Here is a 23,258-nt window from a genome sequence, read left to right as displayed (position 1 = left end):
TGGTACCCCTCGAGCGATCGAACCAACACTTTTGCGATTATTATCGCGTCGAGCAGCTACCTCTAACGTGTCTTCGTTACCCCTAGACGCATCGCCTATGCTTATTAGAGAAACGAAGCCAAACTAACTGACCTTCCATAGAGACGGACGGATAATTCGAATAGAATGTAGGAGAAATTCGTGCACGGATTTTGAAGCATTTTTTATGGAACTTTCCACTCTGCGCCACGTAAACGACCGTCAACGTGTCTGAGAATCACTGTTGCGAGGGAAATCATACCTAATTTGGAGGCGGTGAACGCGTGGGTCATCGCGTGCTATTCGCATGTACACTGCAGTGTTTCTCATTTCGCGCGAAATCCTTTTCTCCTTATTTTCTACTTTGCGATCCAAACATTGTCAATCGTTCCTCACGGTACTGTTTCAACGCGAATATTCGTAAACATAAATACGAAAAGCAAATTTTGAATTTCTAACGATTTAAGATCGATAGGTAATACGTGTGTAACGAACGATGAAGTACGAACGCCGACTTAATTTTTATGCGACGGATTTTCAGATGCGATCGCCAAATTCACCATTATTTTTCGAGTATACAAATGTTTGGCTATAAACTGTCACCGAGATAATTTGCCATAACGATAACGTTTATTGAGTGCACTGCGAATACCGTAATCTCGCAACATACAAACAACTGGCTCGATTTACATTGATGCGACATGGAAAGTTCAGATATAGTTATCGAAAGAAGTTAACATTAAAAATTATCGAATCTTCAGAAATTGTTATGTACATTCGTAAATTAATAAAGAAGAATTAAAAAAAAAACCGAGTGTTTTCGCGCTCGCGTATTCTTGCAATAACCTTCAAATTTGACCGCCCGTTTGAAATATGATTTCGCCGGAATGCGAATTTGGTAACGTCATATGTTCCCGCATTGAATAAACGTTGAGGCGGTGGAAGATTTTGAGAACGCAATTCGGTGCGTTAAGCTATTCTACATATTCATACGCATCGTGAACGGTGGCCGAAAAGTGGCGCGTGGTACTCACCACGTGGCTCGTTGGAGTTGTGATGGTTGGAGTGGGGAGCTACAGCGAGCGGATGATCGGAGGAGGAGGAAGAGCTGCTTGCGAGGCGCTCCCTCTTTTTCTCCTGCTGCTCGACGAACCGCGCTGCTTCCAGCAACGTTTCCAGGCTCATCCTGACGTTGCCGATTCGCTCCACGACGAGCTCCGTTCCTCTTTAAGATCCTTTGGGAGATTGAGACTCTGCGATCGGACCGTCGATTCCCGTCGCCGGCTGCCGAGGACGAAGAAGTCGAGAGCCCGTTCTCGTGTCTCAACCCTCCTCTTTTTCTGCTGCTGCCAGCCGCGGGTGGCAATCTGCGAACAAAAAGAGAAAACGATTTAGTTATGCTCGAAATGCAGCGGAACACAGTGTCACTGTAGGGAGAAGGATGGAGGAACGTAGTAATCCGTCGGTTCTTAATTCGTCGACCTTGATAAACGCGAGAAGAACGATCGTAATAACGTAAATACTCGATGAGATTTAATCGTTTGCACTTTATCTAACGATCGACGCACGATACAACGAAAAAATAAAGAAAAACCGATTAATGATACACGACACAAGTGCAAACTGTTACCGTGAAGAAAACACACATGTCACACCTCATTTGCCTTACGGGCACACAACCTCGTATTGTTCCATGTTCCCAACTACATGATTGCTTCTTTTCTCGTAATGTTTGAAACTTTGTTGTTCGATAATATTATTAGCTTGTTCGAACCGAGCTGCAGACGGTACGGACACGACCGGTGTCTGAGTATACGTCACGTGACGTACGCGTGACGTAACGCAGTCGCGCGGGAAGCTTTATCCCCTCCCACGTACCGTCTTCGTAATACCACACGGAGAAGATGCGCAAGCGCAACGTGCGCTTTCCTGGAGCACAGAGCATTAGCACGCATCTTGAGTTCCGATCGCTGGAAACAATCTAACAGTCAAAAAAGAAAATAAGGCGTAGAAATATCAAATACTATTTATGAAATATATCTAGCTATTTACAGTTTCGACACCTGATTCCAAATATACGTTTACAAAAATTGTTTTCCACGCTGAGAAAGTGTTGGAACAAATGTAATAAAAAATACAAAGAAATATATTAACCGATATACTTTTCAAAATTATGTACGACGTCAAACCGAAAATAATTCAATACAGAAACGATAAAATTAATAAATCGGTATATCGGACTCTTTCTCCAATTTTTTCTTTTTCTTTTCCCCCATTTGATATTATTTAACCGTTATACGCATTAACGGAATCGACACATTATTTTGAAATAAATGAAAGGAATAAAAATTAAAAATTCTATAAATAGATAAAAAGTTAAAAACTCGAAAACTGAAAATTCAAAAATAGTTCGATTAAATCAAGCGTAACTTATACCATTGTAATATTTGTACGCTAATTAACAAAAAAATTATATCAAATATAAAAGTAAGACATGTACTTTTTTTTTTGAGGCGTCGTCGCATTTTGGCGAGTCAGATTAGCTTGACTGTTCCTGTCATGTAGCATCGAAAGCAGAAACGAGAGTCGTTACGTGGCGTTGGTAGGCGCAAAAGCGTATTCGCAAATACGAGCATGTACGGTGTATAGAGTGTCGGCTGCGCAGTCCGAGAAATCAGTGAGCGAAGAAAAAAGGTTCACGAGACAGAGGCGGGAAAGGCGAAGCAGAGAAACGAGGTTCCGCCGCTGATTTGAAAAGTAGATATATCCCGGGCAACGTAATCGCGAAAGCGTACCACGATCACGAGCGGGCACAATTGCATTCCATAGTAGGCGCAACCATGCAAAAATAGGAAAGAAGAACGATGCACTGTGTCGAGTTGGTAAAAGAGAGGCTGTCTGGAAGTGTACGAAAAGTCAAGAAGCGTGCCGTAGTCCAAACGAGCTCCTTAAACTGACAAAGCGACACACACGTTAGACGGGCGACGCACGCACCGTTGACCAATAGGAGCTTGCGATAATGTGACGTCATGAGTTGAAGTACCATGCGATTGGCTGGGTCTATTATGGCACGGAAAACACGCCACGCAACCACCTATACACATGTTAATTAAATAGGCGATAGTCCTGACGAGATAATGTTCCGTGGAGGCTTTTAAACGGGCGTGGTAACGCCAGAAACGCATGGAAAATAATCAGGAACTTACAGGTACGCCACGACTGTATTCCGGTCACAATGGAAACACGCTGGAACCCACTTTCACGGTAGAAATCAATTTCTTGCGAGAATTTCTGCGATATTTCTGCTGTCAAACATGCGACACATGCGGAAAATCACGAGGCACTCGTAAATTTTTTAACAGCGGACGATCTCGCGACGTTTTACAATACACGACGGTTATAACCTGATCGATCTAGCGCGTGGCAGAAACATTTTACAAGTGCTAACCACTGCGCATCAACAGCCATGCTTGCTTGGCCACGATTCACGTGTCTGGGGTCCGAGGTATAGACCAATCAAAGCGCGGTTCATGACGTCACCTGGCTGTATCGACCAATGAACGCAGCCCATGTGACGCAGCACTCCGCTGGGCGTGTAAGAGAAGTGTCGAGCTGCTGTATATTGCTCGTTAGTTGGTGCACTTTTTTCGCGATTTTCTCAAGTTTTCTTCGGTACCATTGCGAAAAAGATATCAAATCAAGATCTCGGAGCCAACCGATATCTTTTACGAGCAGGCTTACCTTCCGGTGGACGCCAGAACGGACGAATATCGCGACAATCGTACACAGCACACCCGACACCCGGCTCGCCCGGGCAAACACTCACTCCGATCTCGGCGGCGTCACCCTCTGCCACCTTTTGTCACGTTCCTTCTCTGTCACATGGATCGGACCTCTACGCTGTTGCCACTTCTACGATATAGAAACATACAGTTCATTGTTTACTTTTGCGCGCGCGCCAAAACCACGTCCCGTCACTTTTTCTGAAACCAATTCACTTAATTTCTCTTAAATTTCTTTAAATTTACACACAATATGAATTTAATATACACTTTATGATTTCTATGATATAATAAAGATTATTATACTATTTTGTTAAGTACCTACTTAAACTAAAAAAATTTATATATACCTAAATAAATAAATTTAATACAAACAAAGATTATTTTATAAGTTTTAACAGTAAGTATACGATCCGCTTTCGTTATATGCAAAATTTGCTACTACAAAATATATTCCATAAATATATAAAGCTTGTAATACATAAAGTTTAACAAAAATAATAATTATTTAAAAAAGAATACTGTTTTGATACTATGTAACATGCTATATATACCTACTTTTGATGACATTAATGTAAAAAATAACATTTTCAAGCAATATATATCTTTAGAAATAAATAAATCAAGGAAATTTGTAATAATTAAATTTTAAAAAGTATAAACGATTAAAAATAAATATCAAATGCAGAATAATTACTAGAAACGTACAAAATATAATCCTGTAATTAACAATAAAATTTTAATTTATGTTGTAAGTAATTCTAACCATTTTCTAATAGAGAGGAATAAAATATAAAGTATCAAATATTACTAAAAATATTTTACTTTATACACATTTTGCACAAAATATATATGCTATATTTTGATATAGTAATATAATTGTAGAATTTTACATATATTTAATTATTACCTGTGACCTTTTAAATAACAAAATTCAATTTACTACAAGTTGCTTCAAATTATTAAGAAGTAGGTAATTTTATTCTCTTCCATGAAAAATTAATTTTATACATTATTTTTTATAATTTATAATCTAAAACAAATTCAGCAGTACAAAATATGACTAGAATTTGCACAAAATATTATATACTACAATCTACATACAGATCTTAGTAAATAATATTACTATGGAATACGTTTCTTGTTACAAATATGAAGACATACATTTTGTTTTCCTATTGATTTTTCTATACCTTTTACTGCAAATATATTCTTGATTAATTTTTGGAACATTTTTTCATTTTTTTGTATTAAATTTGAAAATAACTTTTATACATTTGTATTGTAAATATTCCAATTTACATTTCTTATTAGAAATACCATATTAAATATTTAAGAATCAAGAATATACTACAGTACAAATGTTAATACAAACTTAATTTTGTATGAGTTGCTGATTTGTAATAAATTATATTGGTGTTATTTACAGAACTATTGAATACATTTCATAAAAACGTACAAACATAATAGAGCCATGGAACAGAATATATTGTATTATTATGTTTGTACGTATCAGCACCGTCATTTGTAACCAACATACAATCAGTTTAAGTCTTATTTTCTTTTTTAGCACATATAAGAATTTGTTTAAACCTATTCAATATTTGAATTAAGTTATTTTTTATATCATGCTACGAAAAGAACGAAAAATACTGTAAAGAACATTATTACAGATTTAAACAAAAAAATTCAAAATATAGTTTTATAAACTGTTTTCAATGTAATACTTTTTCTAAAATACACTCTAAGGGTGTGATACTAAAAATATTATTCATATTTTTCACATATTACGTCTAATTTATATTTGTTGAGCATCACTATATTTTTATCCTAAAAACAAATAGTATCCATATCTATATTCCACAGAAGAAATTTAAAAATTAAATAACCCAATTATTTCTTTAAAGTAACACTTAATATGAAACGTTATATGATTTACCTCATGATACTGCAAATTCAATAATAAGTCTACAAATACTTCATAGTTATCATAAAGATTGTTTAAACAATTACTCGTAATACAGCCAAAATCAAAGAAAAGCTTTATATGTGTTTCACCCTTTTATGTAAATTATTTATTTTTTCATGTTTTCTTATTGAATATCTTTTTTTAGATACTGTAAATGTCAACTAACATAAGAAATAACAATTTTAACTAGATAATGCTTTATTAAAGCATTGGTTATCTGCTCAAATTACTAACATAAAGATGTTTAAGTTCTGTCTTTGGCGTATTTTCAAAAAGAGCAGCACGATTTTGTCCTTCTCCTTTCTTTACCCAATGGCCATAAACTCTGAATGCACAACCATCAATGACCTACAACAAAAGTAATGTAAATGTTATTTCCTTAATCTGTGGGCTAAATAAGTATAAAAAAAATAGACTTAAATAAGGAATAATATTTATTTAAAGAAACATTTTTAAAAGAGGAGACAATACCTTCCGCAAAATTTTAATTCTGTAAGGGTCAGTGCATGCTACTTGAGTTGAAAGAGGTTCAGGTGTATTGTGAAGTCGCTTGATACGAACAACTGCGCGAACACAAATAATTGCTAACTGGAACCGTTTTCTCGCATTAAAGGATTTTGCCTTTAATTCCTGTACAAAATATAAGAAATGATAAAAATTCCAAAAATGTTTCAAATTAATATATAATTAGACATTTCTATTATATGATGTACTGAAACAAAAACATTATTAAACATAGTAATAACACATGTTAACAAACACATATATATGTTGTGATAGTAGAAAGATAGTATTAAGATGCAAAATAATGAAATGACATATAAAACAAAATACTAACCAGCTTTAAGAAATTAATATCATTTTAATCTTCTCAAACAAGAAAATGAAGAGTGAATGATTAACATTATGATCTTTACAAATATCACAAAAAGAGATAGACAATGAAAAAAGAAACTAATATACACATACATAAAGCTTCAAACATTGTGTTTTTATAGTAATTCTTCAGTATTACATGCAAATATTAAAATTTATTTTCACTCGTTATTATTTGAGTTATTTTTTATCACTGATTTATTTTAAATGAATATTTGCATACTCGTATTATACTTTTTATGGGATATTACAATCAGTCAGTTATGCATAATTATAACCGATATGGGTAAATTTATACTTGTTGCTTCTCAAATATATAGATGAAATACATTATGCTTTGCTGAAATAATATATTGCACAAACAGAAATAAAAACAAAATAAAATAAATCATTTCAAATTTTAATATTAATAAAAATAAAAATGTTAATTGTTATATATGTATTGCATATATAAAAATTATAGTCAAAAGAACTCACATTTAGTGGCAAACAAAATAAAAAGAAAAATAATTTACCAAAGCTAACTGAGATATCCTACTCAGACGCCGCGAATTAGATGATAGCGAACGTTTTAAAGGAGCGATGTCTTGATCCCATAGCTGCAATTCCAATAATTTTCCATTTATCATGATACTATGACCTTATTTTGTTTTAAGAAAACTACTTCCAAATTAGTTATATACATAATTTATTAAATTAATATTAAACAAATATTTGTATAACAATGTTTGATATTTTATAAAAGCATGTATATTTCATTGTGAACATGGCAAGTTGAACACATAAAGCAAACAAATAAAAACATAAAAATATGAATATAATACATTTATTTCAAATGCATAGAATAATAAATATTTTAAGCATATTCTATTTCTTTTGCTTGAATTTTTCTATGTCGTATTACAGATATTTTACACTAAAATACTTACCACAGTGTGGAAAAACGAATGCTCCAACGCTTCTTTGATACTAATTCTCTTCTTGGGGTCAATAACTAATAATTTTCTGATCAGATCTTTGGGGGCTTCTGAAAATGTAATAAAAATTTAACTTTTATATACATATAAAAAGATTATAATTTAAGAAACTATCAATATATAAAAAACGTACATGTAATTGCATCTTACTCATTTAGGAAAAGAATGTGCATCATGTTCAAAGATTTGTTAGTAACAACTCTTACCTTTCATATATTTTCCATACATGAAGCAGCTCACACCGAGATGATCTACCTTTGATAGATGATTACTCAAGATGATAATATTTTTGTGATATTATCATGGATTTTAATTCATGCTTGTGCATCATTACAATTCAATGACAAAAGCTCCCACCTAAAATTTTATGTCTGTGTCTTGCACACAGGTTTGAAAACTTTGCGGATATTTGACTATTGAATAACACTGTACTAGCTTTGACTTTTTAAAAAACTATTCTATAGTTGTTTGTCTTATTACAATAATTATGTTTCCAATTGTAAGTAAAACAAATTATAAAAAAAAGAGCAGTAAAAATATATAATACATAAAATAATTTCACAGAAATGTATATACATTTTTATTACTAAAGCGGAGCAATATCGTTTCCACATATCATTTAATATTTACTATGTGATTAATAACATTTATCTTTTGCAACAATCAAATCAAAATAAAATTCTCTGAAAATGATGCAGACAAACACATGCATTATGTTAATAAAGCACAAATTTACTCCGCATGCCACAAGAAACAATATTTTTCTACTTTTTTTCAAACATAAATTGTTATTTTTTGTAAAACATTTGGTTTTAATAAACAATCATAGTTACCTGTTATGTCTGCCCATTCTGGGGATGTAAATGAATATTTTCCTTCCATAATATTTCTAAGCATAACCATTTGTTTTCTGTGCCAAAAAGGAGGACAACCAACTAACAATGTAAACATAATTACTCCACAGGCCCATCTACAAAGAAACAAATATGAGTAATAATTTTCTCCTTTATTGAGATAGCTAATATTATTACCATTGTATTCCTTTGTATATATATAATGTTTTATTAACTTACATGTCAACTTCACTCCCATAACCTTCTGCATTTTCAAACATATTACACTTTAGCACTTCTGGTGCTAAGTAACCAGGAGTACCACAAAGATCTAAAAAAAATATTCATAGTAAATATCTGTAACTTATACAACTATTTTATAAGAAAACACATACCATATAATTTATCTCCAGTTTTCAATACTCTAGCAAACCCAAAGTCAGTTATTTTTACATTTAAATTATCATCAAGTAATATATTTTCTGGCTTTAAATCTCTATGCACTATTCCTTGGTTATGTACATGCTGAACACCTTCGAAAACTTGTCTCATAATATAACGTGTCTTTTTTTCAGAGAGAGTAACAACAGATGTGAGGTAGTCAAATAGTTCACCATTTTTACAGATTTCAAAAATTAAAAATATGAATGTACTAGATTCAAAGACATCATGTAACTCAACTGAAAAAGTAAACATACACATTTTTTAACGAACAATTACTAGTATTTTTGATAGAAAAGAAAACTTTATTTACAAAACAATTTTTTCCTTACTAATATAAGGATGGCCAGCTACTCTACGGAGAATTTGTACTTCCTGTAATGTAGCATCCTTCATAGTATGTCCATCCTCGTTAGTTTCATTACTAATATCTATAATTTTAGCTGCATACTCTATACCTGTTTCTTTTTCTATACATCTTCTCACAGTAGAAGATATTCCTCTGTAAATATTAATGTACTAATTAAAAGATATTTATTCGTAGTTTATAATAAATATAAAATATTTTAAAAATAAATTTTCTATAAAATGACGAAATATAAATGTATTGTTGCAATGTTCTATCGTATTTATTTATGCACAATGAATTTGTATACTAAAATTGTCATTAACGTTATATAAATAACTTTCATATAATAATTATAATATATAATTGCATTATAATAATGCACACCCTAGTACAATCAATACAAGGGAATTCTTAATAAATCTTTTAAAACAATGCAAGAAGCTAATGTTTGACAAAAACAAACATTTCATTTTCGTAATGCACATCATTGCTATTGTAATCCGTACGTCAAATTACCATTTCAAAGTTTTATACATTTCATTATTCCATACATATAGAAGAAACTATCGTGATTAAATAAAATATATTTAATTTTGTCAAATTATATAATTACGCAGGTTAATTCGTCGTTATTCAGAAACTGTAAATTTGTCGATTCGTTTATTGTGTTCGCAATGTATCAGGATCTAATAATATAAGTACGAACATATCTATCATACGCGCGTACTTGCTAAACAAATAAAAATAGTATACTGTTTCTTTTTCACGTTGAAATATCACGTGACGAACCTTCCAAGGATTTCTTTGGGTTCGTATTTCGCATAGAATCCCTTGGCCGCATCCTTGTCCGGTAAGAGGTCGTCTCCTTCGTCTTTTGCCATCTTACGCGCAATATTTCTTTCATATGAATCACATTAATAGCCACCGTGTAGATAGCACATGTTCCTTTAATTTGAAAGGAACAGGTTCAAATAGATAGTTCTTCCACCCGACGCGATTGTCATATTACGAGTTTATTCCAGAGCGTCACGGTGGATACGCGCTACATTCTAAAAAATATTAACAAAGAGATCACTGATCACCGTACACCGATAATGGCTACGATAGATCCTCGGCCAAACGAAGAAAACACATGAACACATAAGCACTGTGAAAGGAACAATGGCGATAGCCAATATAAAGTAACGAATGAAGAGGGCTCTGACGGTGCAACGAGGAAAATGCCGACTTGCCGAGCGTGAAAGGGAAAACAGTAAGTAGCAATCTATTATCGGACTAAAATTGCTGTTCCAAGGTGTGCATATATTATATATCGCATTCATCTATACTCTACGATGAACATATGTATACGTCATGTGACTTTGGCAGTTTACTATTTTAAATAATACGACTGTTACGATTGAGATACCTATAATACCATGAATATTTTTTTAAATACGATTCCAAAATGTATTTAATTGCATAAATTAATTTCTTGCAGAAATTTAATGGTATTTCAGAACCCATTAGTCACATAAATATTAATATATAAATATGACATGGTAAATGAAAAGCCACATTTTAGTGAGTTTATATATTCTGATATAAAAGTAACATTGTAAGGAGCAAAGGAATGGTTCCATTTTAAATTCTTTAATTCTACATTAGTAGGGTACCGTGTTAACCTCTCGAATATGTATCTAAAAGAACAAAAATATTTCAATATGTATTAATGATATATACATGGTGTGAACACAAATAGAAGCCACTGCTACCTCGCCTGTTCCTCGCAGTCTTGCTCTCAACGTTGAGCGTTATTGTATTGTTCAGATGATGCATCCATTCCTTTAACATAATTTTAACATAATATTAAGACTTGTTGACGAAATAAATAATCGTGAGGCAAAAATACGAGGATCTGATACGTTTTCAGATAAGCGAAAATGTAGCCTGTATTTACGGACCACGTAGTTGCGCGAGCAAGGCCTCATTTTTACGACATTCAATAGTGAGTTGCCTGACCGCAGCGACGTATTTGCGTTGTTGTTCTATGAGAGTGACTAGTTGCCGGCTGAGTGCATCCCTCCTATTTTTTTCGTCGGCACATCGTTTCTCCATCTATGTGAAATACAATCTTCTTATTATAATATAGTTGCGTTTCTTGTACTTTATTGTCATCTTAAAATTAGATTTTAAGGACCAATATATTCATTAACATAAAGCCGAATAATTTTCTTTTTTTAGTTTTATATCTGTTTTAAATTGTTTATTTGTTATAAAATATATTTATAGATTCTAAAGTATAAATTTTCTTGTGCAAAAATTAATTGATTAATACACGAAATAAATCGAGAAAATTAATTATACATTAAAAAGTATTTTATTTACCTTTGCTTTATTACGTTTAACACCTTCAACGATTGCCTCGAATTGTTCAAGAAATTGCTCCTTGCCGCTTATAGATGCCATTGCTCTAATGAAAGTGGTAGAAAAATCAAACATTCGCTATCAATCCACAATAAGCGTAAGTATAAAGTTTACTAACAACTTACTCATTATAATTATCTTGAATTGAATTTAGTAGGGATAATTCCTTACTTAAATAAAGTTTCGTGTCGTCGAGAGTATTATACAATGTATAATATTGTTTTGTTTCTTTGTGCTTTGCCGAAACTATGAGTTTAATAATAATAAAACAATATTTGCTTCACTTGATGAGTAAGCGAGAGTCGATGAGTAAAAATAGATTGGCAAACCTTGATTATAAAGTTCCATAAATCGTCTTTGATATTGCGTAAGTTCTGAACGACCAGGAACATCGTCCAATTGCCTCGTTAAGGAGGCAATAGCTCTATTTTTTTTGGCTAATTGCAATCTGACCTTCGTGACTGCTTCTTTTTGTGCCTCGTACTCTTTCACGCGATCTTCTTCCTCTTCTGATGTGCCATTTTTTATTTCTTGCAACTTACCTTTCAGGAGATTTAAATCGGATTTGCATTGTTCTCGGAAATTGTGCTCTTGTTCCTTTAGACCATCGTGTACTAAAAGAAGTTCTTCCAAGCGTTTATAGATACTAAACAAATAATATTTTATTTTTTTATATTAAAACTTGTGTAACAGTATTAATGATATAAAATTATAAAAGTATAATAAAGAATAAATACCTATCATTTTCATTGATATCCATTTCTTGTGCTTTTTTTAATGAACGTTCAATGGCTTGTCGTTTTGCACGAGATTCATTTAATTTTTCAGTTAAATCTAGATGCTTAGCAGCTAAAGCATCTTTTTCTTTTGTTAATTTGCGAATACGACTTTGAAGTGCGGTTCTTTGATTCTCTAATGCAGTTAAAGCTGCTGAAGAACTAGTGGCATCAGATTCCTGTAATTAGTAATTCATGGATTAAAGCTTATTCTATAACTCCCAATTATGTAAGAAAACGTCTGATAGGTTCAAGCACTTAGATTGTTAATGGATATTGTATGTTTAAATTGAAAATTGCAAAATTACCTCAGTTTCGGAAATTGACATTGTTGCATATTTTTCAGCCACTTTGGCAATCTCTTGAGCTTGAATACCAACCATATTGCCCATTGCCACTACGCTTAAACGAGCCTGTATAAATTACAAAGAATAAATATTAATTAATTAAAAAATGTTGATTATTTAACATTGGTTATAATTACTTACCGAATTTTCTTCAATAGCAGCGAGATTTCCAGTTATTTGTTCCGTATTTTCCTATAAAATATGATATAAGGCATGACGTATTTTAAGTTTTATTTACGAATATAGTTCTGAATTCGACGACAAACTTGAATAACATTTTTAGCCTTAATGGTACTATTTTTTGTAAAAAAATATATATTAGGAGATATTATTTTAATACATGCATTCACCTTTTCCTTTAGTTCTTCTTTATTCTCGTTTTCTTTAACATCGCTCGAAGGAGTTTTAGCTGGCGAAGCAATTTTTATAGAATATAAAGGAGCTTCATATTCCAAAACTGTACCGAAATATCTAGTGGATTCGTCTCTCTTTACACCATCTTTGTGTTTAAAAAGCCTCCGGGGTTCATATGATTTCTGGAAAAAATAACTAATTATTTGAAATGAATATTTGTTTGAACGATAATCTAATAATAATCTGTCTTACTTGAACTAATTGAATATTTTTTATAAGGTTTTCTGTAACTGTTTGTACTGTACATGCGTCTTCCGAAAAGGAGTGCTTCTTGTGAAATTGACTCAAGGCAAACGATCGTACGAAATCTGCCGTTTCTTCTCGGGTTTCTATTGAACGTTTTACCAACCACTGAAATTTATTATCAGTTAATAAAATAATTACAAGAAGTTAGAAGCAAGTATTCAAAAAATAAATGACTTACTTGAATAACAGGAAAGATGTGAATACAATCTAGACCTTGGATTTGATGTGGTTCTATACGATATGGACAATTCATTTTGGGTAGCATAGCGACGATTTTTTCAGTCAATGAACTATAATATAAAACATATAAGACCTTTAATACCTCAAATATTTAATAAATTTACTTACATTTTTTGGCCTATAGTAAGATTTTCTCGAAATAATAAATCGATATCTACATCGAAGTTACACGATTCTATACACCAGGTCATTCCACCGATTACCTAAATGTTACGATAATATTTGGTGATCTTGCTGTGTCTTTTAAGTAATTGAAGAAAATTTATTTCATACGTACTTTATCAAAATTTGATAATCCTTTTATCCTGGCTCGAAAATAGCCTGCTGCCAGAAGTAAATCGATAATATCTTGAAATTTCTTTGTTTGTTCTTCATCTTCCCGAACATCAGCCTAAAGACATGTTACAATGTATTTATAGTTGAATTACATTTTCTGTTAAATCAAATTTTTCGCGCTTTCTTAAATACGTGTTCGTTAGTAAATAGAATTTCCGTCAGATGGCTACTAATGATTGCGAGGGCAAACTATATATTTCTATCTTATGGTATTTAAAGCAACTATGCTTAAATAAAAAATAAATAAATAAATAAATGAAAATGTTATACAACGTATTAAATCAGGAAAAATTGAATATACATTATAATAAAATAATATAAAACATAAGAGTTAGGAAATATGAAATACATCGTAGAAAATATACAGGAATGACACTGCGTACTTCACTATTGATAGATAACATAACAATAACATGCTGTAAACAGATAAAAGTTGTTAGTTTCCATGTTTTCTTTCGATAAGCTTCGATCGTTGGTTTTTCAATTTATTAAAATATATGACTGTTTTATCAATATACCTCAGTTGTTTCAGAACTTCGTGATAATCTCCTTGGCACATCGTTCAACATGGCTTTGTTCCTTTACGATTGCAAATCGGGACAATTAATATGTATATAATATATGTAAAACGAATTATGAATGTGTTTATTTAACAATATTTAAGTCGTATGACGTTTTATCACTTGGTGGTGCACATTCTTGATATTATGTCAGCCATTTTGCTTTTGTCACGCCTTGTAGTGAAACTTTAAGTCGGGTTTCTATGATCTGTTTGTGGAATAGTTTTCATTATTCAAACTAAATAAACATAAAATTTATATTTAAAGTATTACGTATTAGCCTTTCCTAAACTTTATTTAACGTCTTTTAAAAATAAATATAATAATATTAATAAATTTGAAAATAAAAAAAATAAATAAATATAATTTATTTTTCTCTTACACAAAAATCCAAGTAAAAATCCTATATTTATGGATATAAGCTATTATTCATTTTGTATGTAATAAAAATTTACATACGCAAATGTTTGAACAAGTACGATGAAGTCTTGCATGAGTTTTATTTTTGTAACTTGACATTCCTTCATGTATATATATATGCATATGCATATGCATGTCAAATTTCGAACGACAGTGAAATATACGTCTCATTTATTTTAACTTTTAAGATTCATCAGTGTTCTGCAGGAAAATATAAAAATGTCTAAGTTATCGGATAATGCAGTAATACTATACGTAAACTAAGAATGATTAATATAGAAAAATTGCTTGTATCTCCATTTCTTTTTTGTTTTTCAATTATTTTTCTTTGAATCTTCAAGAAATTTTCTAGCTCTACGAGTTAATTGCAATTACACGCTATCTGAACGTTTTTTATGTCACGAAAGTGATTAACGTTATCAACTTCGTAACTTCTTGTAATCTAATGCTACCTTATGATTTTAAATGGAAAATATATAAGGTTTTACAGAATAATAACGTTGAAATGTGAAAATTTTCCTGAACGATATTTTTCATTTCGTTCTATTAATCTTAAGTGTTCTTGGTATCATATATTCACCTTGGGATGAAATTAATATGACAAGGTATTTTTTCTCAAGAGATTTTCCACTCAATGACAACGAGCAAATTTTACCGCAAATATTCTACGAACTGTTACATAACTATTACACAATACCTCTAAAATAGAAGCTGATGAAGATACTTCTGTTATGTCGTCAAATCGTCAATCATCCGAATTATATTTCTTTTCGATAGAATTATTAAATCGATCAATAATACACGATAACAGTAATGACATCGGAATTCAAAATCGTGGAATATCAAATTTTTGTCTTAAATCGCAAAACTGATTCGAATATTTCAAACTATCGATCTGTGATAAGTAATCTGCTCGAGTTGAAAATAATAAAAGAGGATATTGCAACTTGTAAAGCAATCTTACAGGAAATCTACATTTTTCCTCGTAACGGTACAGTTTTAACGGATCTCAAATTCCATGACTCCGCACTTATTGGATCCAAGCCGTAATACTAATAATTAAAAAAACACGATCACTATAATCTCGAGATCTAGGAACATCAAATCCCATGACTGGGGAATCCGAGCTCATCGCCCCGACACCCGAGTGTTCCGGATCTAATCTTTGGTATATATTGCGAAACTATATGCAACAGACCTGGATCATCGATCGTTTTACTTTTAATACAGTTCAGATAGCATATCCTGCAATCATGAAAATCAATATCCCTTAGTCACGCGACCACTTATCGAGGCTCTGATTCTTATCAGGCTTCAGGTGGTCCATACAGGTAGAACAACTCGTCAAACGCTAACCAGATATTAACTTGCAGATGGACGGGATCAGGGACGAAGAATGCTGGGTGAAAATACCTTGGTCTTTTGCAAATCGTTGTGTATTAAATATCCATAACATTGTTTGGTACAATGACTGACAAAAATTGATGGCGTGCACGGAACACGCGTGCACATGAAACGACATCCTCTGCGCGGCAACCATTGCCACATAGACGCGCGATTCATCATGGAAGTCCGAAGTAAAAAAGCGGCGAAACGGCATGTATCATTTTTCTGTCGAATATTATTCGTAAGTCACGATTCCGTTTAAAGAATCTCTATCACCGTGAAATTTTCTTGCACCCTAGAGTCATCGTATCTATCCTGGACTATCCGTATGTGTGTGTGTCTCCGTGTACAAAGTATTGTACACAGAAGAAAAGGGAAAAAGAAAAGAATATCGAGGAGTCTTGATGGGAATGGAGGATGGACGAGTACAGGAAACGGTGAAACATGGACGAAGCTCGGCGGAACTCAGGAGCTTTCCGTGGCTCGAAATAGGAGGAAGTTTGCTTCTATTTAAGTTCTCGGTGAAACGCGTACACCTGATATCGAGATTTTAGGAAAATGGCAATAACTACCGTGCATCGGTTATTGTCCTCTCGATGGACTATGTCTTTCTACATCGTCTTACTTTCTCATACAAAATACACTGTTGCGGTTGAAAAATCATTGAAATCGTTCCAAGATCGAAGAGGAACGCGTTGAGATAGATTTTCGTTTAACGTGCAGAATGTATCATTAAAGCTGTCATGGTCTAATAATTTCCACATTGTATAAAATAAACAAATTTTCAGTCCTTTGAATTTCGTTCGATGCTAACACCAGAACTACTCACCTAAATATACACGCTAATAATGATTAGAATACTATGATTTAACGAAAAATAATTAGCCCACTGTCTCGATAAAAGCGAATATTAATTTTGCCAAAAGCAGCAGCACGTTTTCAATAACTGGAAGAACGAGATGTCTGAAATCGGTTCTTACCGTTTTGATAGTTCCAGTGTTACAATATATATTCTTACTTGCCATAAAACAACTTTTCGGGACCACGTCAGAGCGAAGGGATAAAGGTTGCATAGAAAACTTTTTGAGTCGTAATTCATAATTCATATTCTCACGTTACATTCAGTGTTCTTATATTTTCAAACGACAACTAAAACATGCATCTTCGTCGCTAACTCAACTACCTTCAAAGTGTAAAATAAAAGGGATTCGATCGAATGAAAAAATAAAAATGATCTCTGCATCGTACGTTAATCACTCTTAAACAGCTCCTTAGACAATCTCCGTACCTTCATTCTCTTGACATAACTTAGAAAATTCTCTTACAGCAAATAAGAATGCTCTTCGTACCGAATAAAACCCAACGTCTACAAATTTCTACCTCTCTACACGTTTCTGTAACAACTTTAGTTATACATCCTGTGTATACTCCAGTCTTACATCCTACGATTTCCGCAAGGCGAAAGAATCAAGGCACTAAAAAACTGTATCGCTTGTGTCGCGAGGCACGAACGACGAGGATCGCGGGAGATGGATCGAAAATAGTCGAAACGAAGAACGATCGTGATCCCTGCGACCTGTCGCTGTGCAATACGTATCGCGAAGCGTATATGACTCTTTGATTATAAATAGCACTTGAAGAATGTAAAGCTGAAACGAAGGTCGAAATTAGCGATCTGAATTTCGTCAAGATCCCCTGGCCCGATCTTCGTGATCGAGCGCGGCCTAATATCTAGTCGATGAACAATCGATGGATCTTACGGTTTAATTGCAAGTCGAACACGCTTGAAATGAATTATTAGAAATTTCGTGTAGTCTTTGTACTATTTTCTCAGAGGATTATAATTTCTATCGCTGCTCGTAAAAATGTTTAAATGTTATTGTCCTGCGAAATATTTATCTAACGATCTGACGACGCGATGATTTCCTTTTTCAATGATCTCGATAATTTCGTGAAATTCGAATCGCTCAGCATAGACCTCGATCTTTGACAAATTGGCTGTTATCGGTTGTTCTTATCGACGAAAATGCGCCTCTTCGATTACTGTAGGCTCGACCTTCTCTATGCCGAGTCAAATATCCAATTTGCGGCCTAATCTCGCATGATGACGCACAACGCGTCAAACTTCGGTGTCTCTCGCTAAACTTCTTACAGACTAGCAAGCGTGCACATCGCGATATCATCACACCTACGTGCCATTCTGCCTTTTTACTCTTAATTAGCCACCATTTTTTGTACGTCTTCCTTCGTCTCTTTTTATGCAATGTGCACTAGGAACAGATCGGTGGTTTCCGTCGGTGTTGAGTCGATCAATCGTCTCTTTCTGTCGGATGGAACCATACTTTTAAGCGTTATCTCTCGACGATACCAACAATTTTGTAATCTTGTCCTGCGGTTTAAAAAGCTCGAAATCTGTCTCGAGTCTAATCGACGAATTCTTCAATCTCGATTCCAAACAAAACGGGAGTCTTTTCGAATACCGATTTCGATCCGCACGTCCGATTAAGGAGAAAATTGAACAGTCAAATATCGCCAATAACAACGAAATCGTTCGATACAATAAAATCCGAATTTCGACGCAAATGCGGATCGAGCGATGATCGAGCGATGATCGACCTCGGAAACCTCTTATCTTACAAATCGCTCTCTTGTCGCGGCAAAATTGAACGAACGAACGCACGTTAAAGCCAGAGAAGAAAAGAGGAAAAAAAAAAAATAAAAATAAAAATAAAAATAAAACGCGAACGGTCCTTGTTCGTTACGTACAAACGACGCTTAAGTATAATTTACGTATCTATGCGCGTACGTAATGCGTACGTAAGCTACTAAAAAGAAAAAAGAATGAAAAAAAACCGTCCCGCAGTTGTGTGAAGTCGATGGAAAAAGCTTCGTCGTGCGCACGGCCGACGCAACGCGAATAAATAATAAAAGAGAGAGAAATGGGGAGAGGAAAAGGACTCCTCTATCCACGTCCTTGATGATACTCGTCTCAAGTTATCCGCACGGATCCCGCGCGTCGTGGAATCCACGATCCCGTGGATCCGGGTACTCCGAGCTACGTTGTGCTATTGACTTTGCTCGGTTAATCGCTCGAACGTATGGCGATGCGCGGTAAAAGTCATTAACGTGGCGCGAAAGCAATTTCATTATCGAAATACTCCAAGATTTCACCCAAAGACTAACATGCCTCGAGTAGGTTTAAAAGCAAATTTCGAATAACTCTAAAAATTTCGGCAAATTTTGGGCAAAGAGAAGAATGAAGAAATTTGGAAATGAATTGAACAAATTTCAAATTGGAAAGGTACGATAACAAGATGGGTATAAAAATTTCATTTTATGGAGTTATTAAATAATTCTTCAGAATATTCTTTGGAATTTTGGAATTCTATTGTGGATGTTCCGGTGGCGAATTGTGTTATGATAAATCGAAATTCTGTTGCACGTGTAAGCAAGTTTAGATACCTAATTAAAGGTTAACGCACCACATTAATGATTCTTACCGTACACTTGGCGTACGGCGTTGTACGGCGCGACGTCAGTAGCGACGACTCTAACGTAGATCGGTGAAGATCGATTGTGTTTTCTACAATATCAAGCCATATTCTATTTAATACACGTCTTATATCGGTTACACGAGTTGCAGGAAAAAACGAAGCGATGGTGACGAGTCTACGGTTCTTTATGTAAGAGGAGTTCGTGTATAGCAGGTCTTTAAACGTATCGTCTTTTTAATTCCAAGATAATTACTTAATTGCTATATCCAAGAATGAGCGAGCATATCTCGTGTCTTTTTCATAATATGTAATAGTAATTTTTCCTACGGTATGATTAGCACGACTACTCCTAGCTTTTTATTCGTAGTTTCCTATCCCTAAAAAACATCCTTACAATCATTTTTAATAGATGTTTTCCTATGGTGCACACATCGTCGATTGGCACGAAACTGTGAGGCTAGATCCTAAATGTAAAATATTAAATTCGGGTATCTAACAGTTTCCGATGAAATAGGAATTTCATCGACATAATTTGACGTTATACATAGAGATCTGTCTACAAGAAGATTTGAAATATGTCATTCCGTAGAAACTGAGGTTTGGAAACTATCAAACATAACCGAGGCCAATATTTTACATTCACGATCCACTACTCTCAAAATTCGGTACCAATCACAGACGCAATGCTGTTTGCGAGGATCCTCTTTTTAAATCTTCTTTCCTACAAGAAAATAGCTCTCCCTAGAAGCACGTCGCTCCTTCGAGCAAAGTAAAGCAAATAGTTGCCAAGGAAGAATTTACAAACAATGGTATATCCGACAATTGTGGCTCATCTATAAATTCGATACACGAACTCCTCTTGGTATCCGGACACAGCGACACCGTCTACGATTACAGAGAGAATAAAGAATAAGAATAACGAAGATAAGGAAAGGTTCATCTATAAATTCGATACACGAACTCCTCTTGGTATCCGGACACAGCGACACCGTCTACGATTCCAGAGAGAATAAAGAATAAGAATAACGAAGATAAGGAAAGGAAAAAAAAGTATAAAAGAACTGTGAGGATCGATCGTGGATCCCATCTACTACGTGACGTCTTCGTCGTCGTTACAGTCGTCGTGCAATCGATGTGGAGAGAAATATAGAGAAGGAGCGAGACGAATCTAGAAGTTCGGAGCTCGCGTGGCCGCGTGACCTTACGCTGGGTGGCCCAGCGGCGGCGGCATCACCCTCCTGGTGGTCGTCATCGTCGTCCCTCTGGTCCGACGAATCCGCTCGACGAGAGCGCGGAAGGTGTCCAACGACACGCCGACATCTGTGGTACGCGCTGAGCGATTATTCCGTCGCACCGCAGCTCCTTCGAACCCGGTGCTTCATTTGTGCTCCTCGAGGATCTCCTGGATGCTCACGTAGGTGCCGGTCAGGAAGCCCAGCACGCCGAACGAGATGATGGCCAGGTTCTTCCAGAGCTTCCAGTAGCATGCTCCCAAACCGTTCTCCTGTTCCCATACGGTGACCAATTCGATTACGGATGGGAACATCAGTCCCAGGGTGGACAGGCACACAGCGCCTACTAAAGAAATAAATGGACCTAGGTTTGGAATAGCGATCGCGACGCCCACGGTGAAGATCACCATGACGATACGGATCATGTACTCGGCCAGACGCTTCTTCGAACCGAAGTATTGCTTCACGTTCTTCCAAATGATTTCCATTGGTACGTAGAACTGGAGGCCGTAGGTAAGGAAGATCGCTACCGCGATCATTACCTTCGCGGACTGGGCCAGAATCTCGCTCTGCTCTGGGTTCAGAGTGATCGAGGCCTTCGTGTTCTCGCCGTATCGCCAGTAGCCGAAGAAACCGACGGTACTGTACAACAATACCACGAAGAACATGCCGGTGTTCAACACGCCTGGGCAACCGATGAAGTGCGTCGGTGTCTTCATATTGTTCTCCAGAGGCATCACCTGGAAAAAGTAGTTTGCTCGATTAAAATATCGTCTCCCATTGGCGTCGAATTTTCATCCAATTTAGATTTTTGTCCCCGAATATTCATCACGTCGATTAATCTCGATTGATTATTATGAAATTTGGATTTTTCGAAATGCGATGTATATAAGTGAATTCTTCGAATGGGGAGTTTGGAAATTTTCAAGACAGCTTAGAATGTCAGAATTTGCAACCTTTTAGATAGCAGACCTATCGATTAGCTCTTTGCACTTGGTAATCTTTTCGTTACAGAAACATAATAATTCGAAGACTTGCTGCCATAAAGTCGACGATATTTTCAAAACGGTAAATAGAAGTGGAAATTAATCGTAAGACGTAGAATCATTTTACCTCGATATTCCACGCATCGTTGGACAATTTTGAATTCCAGATCTCGATTAATAACGATCTTTAGAATCCGATTAAATGGCGACCGAGTGTCGCCTTCTCGACTGACTATTAGGAAACTTGGATTCTTCGAAATACGACGTATATGAACGAATTCCTCGAATGACGAGTTTGGAAATTTTCAAGAGAGCTTAGAATGTCCGAATTTGCAACTTTTTAGATAGCGGACCCGAAGAATGTCCTTAGCCAGCACTGTCGATCGTGTTACGCGGATCTGTTACGTGATCCAATGGAATTTTACAACTACAATGGCGGTTGTACTATTGATTCTGTTACCTTATTGGGCGAAATAATTTGCACGATTTAAAAGTAATCGACGCAACGAGACTTAAATTCGAGATCCGGCGTTATGCTTTCGTAAATGTGTCACGTGTGTCGATAAATGCAACAAAAGGATTCGCAGTCTTGTCTCTCGTTATGCGCGCTTATGTAATAACGCGTCTATTACGTGCAATTTTTACATGCGGCTACCGCATTAAGGTCACAGACGGTATTTAAAGACCGGTATCTTGTAATATTTAATTAGATCATATAATTCCGAATAATTTTCAATCTCGCGTATTACGAGATCGAGATTATCATCGAGATCATTATCGCGCCATGTTGCTTTAAATTCATATTCGTTAAATTACCATTCCCCATAATTTCACTGGACGCTAAAATTACCGAACTATCCAGAATTCTTTCTACCTTCGATTATCAAATGCAGCTGCCTTCGGCAAAATTAATGCCAATTTTTATTCGGTTAGGAAAAACGTACTTCTACACGCTATTTATTTCTATCGTAATTATTTCTGTCGTTACATTTATTGCTATACTGCTTTAATTATCATCCACTACCTATGCCTTTTACAATTTTTATTATTCCCTGCTATATTTAGACGCTCGTTATAGATCGGTAATTTTAATTTCCGATTGAATTTTCGTATTATAGGGGAAAGAAATCGTGGACGTGATTGAGAATTTGAAAAACGAGGATTCGCGAG

At 34.6% G+C, this 23,258-nt stretch overlaps 4 protein-coding genes across 12 annotated transcripts in view; all 4 read right to left on the bottom strand.

Annotated features, from left to right (window-relative positions):
• The window catches only part of LOC108552432 (max-binding protein MNT), a 47,436-nt gene extending 43,580 nt beyond the window's left edge, over nucleotides 1-3,856 (bottom strand). Inside the window, exons 1-2 of one of the 2 annotated variants that reach the window (XM_017906972.1) lie at nucleotides 3,760-3,856; nucleotides 1,053-1,385 (exon numbers count right to left, since the gene is read on the bottom strand). In XM_017906972.1, the coding sequence (XP_017762461.1) occupies nucleotides 1,053-1,203 (151 nt within the window). In that variant the 5' untranslated portion in view covers nucleotides 1,204-1,385; nucleotides 3,760-3,856. Of the gene's footprint in view, nucleotides 1-1,052; nucleotides 1,386-3,224; nucleotides 3,304-3,759 lie in introns of those variants that run through there. The other variant, XM_017906971.1, reaches the window with a different exon arrangement.
• A 2,111-nt stretch (nucleotides 3,857-5,967) lies between these two features.
• PhKgamma (phosphorylase kinase gamma) lies at nucleotides 5,968-10,469 on the bottom strand. 2 transcript variants are annotated; one of them, XM_017906976.1, is made up of 9 exons: nucleotides 10,035-10,469; nucleotides 9,229-9,398; nucleotides 8,851-9,135; nucleotides 8,696-8,786; nucleotides 8,456-8,592; nucleotides 7,575-7,672; nucleotides 7,161-7,244; nucleotides 6,241-6,399; nucleotides 5,968-6,117 (listed from the first exon to the last, which is right to left on the bottom strand). In XM_017906976.1, exons 1-9 carry the CDS (start codon nucleotides 10,124-10,126, stop codon nucleotides 5,983-5,985), a joined length of 1,251 nt encoding a protein of 416 aa, XP_017762465.1. In that variant the 5' UTR covers nucleotides 10,127-10,469; the 3' UTR covers nucleotides 5,968-5,982. The 2 variants fall into 2 exon arrangements, with proteins under 2 accessions (XP_017762465.1, XP_017762466.1); XM_017906977.1 differs by lacking the exon at nucleotides 7,161-7,244.
• A 354-nt stretch (nucleotides 10,470-10,823) lies between these two features.
• Nucleotides 10,824-15,104, bottom strand: fidipidine (coiled-coil domain-containing protein 93). 3 transcript variants are annotated; one of them, XM_017906973.1, is made up of 16 exons: nucleotides 15,030-15,104; nucleotides 14,529-14,778; nucleotides 13,952-14,065; nucleotides 13,783-13,877; nucleotides 13,613-13,724; nucleotides 13,381-13,539; nucleotides 13,125-13,310; nucleotides 12,916-12,966; nucleotides 12,736-12,840; nucleotides 12,389-12,606; nucleotides 11,981-12,297; nucleotides 11,777-11,897; nucleotides 11,613-11,697; nucleotides 11,189-11,342; nucleotides 11,000-11,069; nucleotides 10,824-10,924 (listed from the first exon to the last, which is right to left on the bottom strand). In XM_017906973.1, the coding sequence occupies exons 2-15, from the start codon at nucleotides 14,577-14,579 to the stop codon at nucleotides 11,026-11,028; spliced, it is 1,812 nt and encodes a 603-aa protein (XP_017762462.1). In that variant the 5' UTR covers nucleotides 14,580-14,778; nucleotides 15,030-15,104; the 3' UTR covers nucleotides 10,824-10,924; nucleotides 11,000-11,025. The 3 variants fall into 3 exon arrangements, with proteins under 3 accessions (XP_017762462.1, XP_017762464.1, XP_017762463.1); XM_017906974.1 differs by lacking the exon at nucleotides 11,000-11,069 and having other exon boundaries at nucleotides 10,829-10,924; XM_017906975.1 differs by lacking the exons at nucleotides 13,783-13,877; nucleotides 14,529-14,778; nucleotides 15,030-15,104 and having other exon boundaries at nucleotides 13,952-14,027.
• A 5,712-nt stretch (nucleotides 15,105-20,816) lies between these two features.
• LOC108552431 (proton-coupled amino acid transporter-like protein pathetic) overlaps nucleotides 20,817-23,258 on the bottom strand; it is a 54,759-nt gene continuing 52,317 nt past the window's right edge. For all 5 annotated transcript variants that reach the window (XM_017906967.1, XM_017906969.1, XM_017906965.1 and 2 more), the window contains exon 5: nucleotides 20,817-21,842. In XM_017906967.1, the coding sequence (XP_017762456.1) occupies nucleotides 21,249-21,842 (594 nt within the window). In that variant the 3' untranslated portion in view covers nucleotides 20,817-21,248. The remainder of the gene's footprint in view (nucleotides 21,843-23,258) is intronic.

Source organism: Eufriesea mexicana, unplaced genomic scaffold (assembly GCF_001483705.2).
Source record: "Eufriesea mexicana isolate 0111107269 unplaced genomic scaffold, ASM148370v2 scaffold6800, whole genome shotgun sequence".
NCBI lineage: Eukaryota > Metazoa > Arthropoda > Insecta > Hymenoptera > Apidae > Eufriesea > Eufriesea mexicana.
Note: the sequence above shows the minus strand (reverse complement) of the source record. Positions and strands in the feature narration are given on the sequence as shown.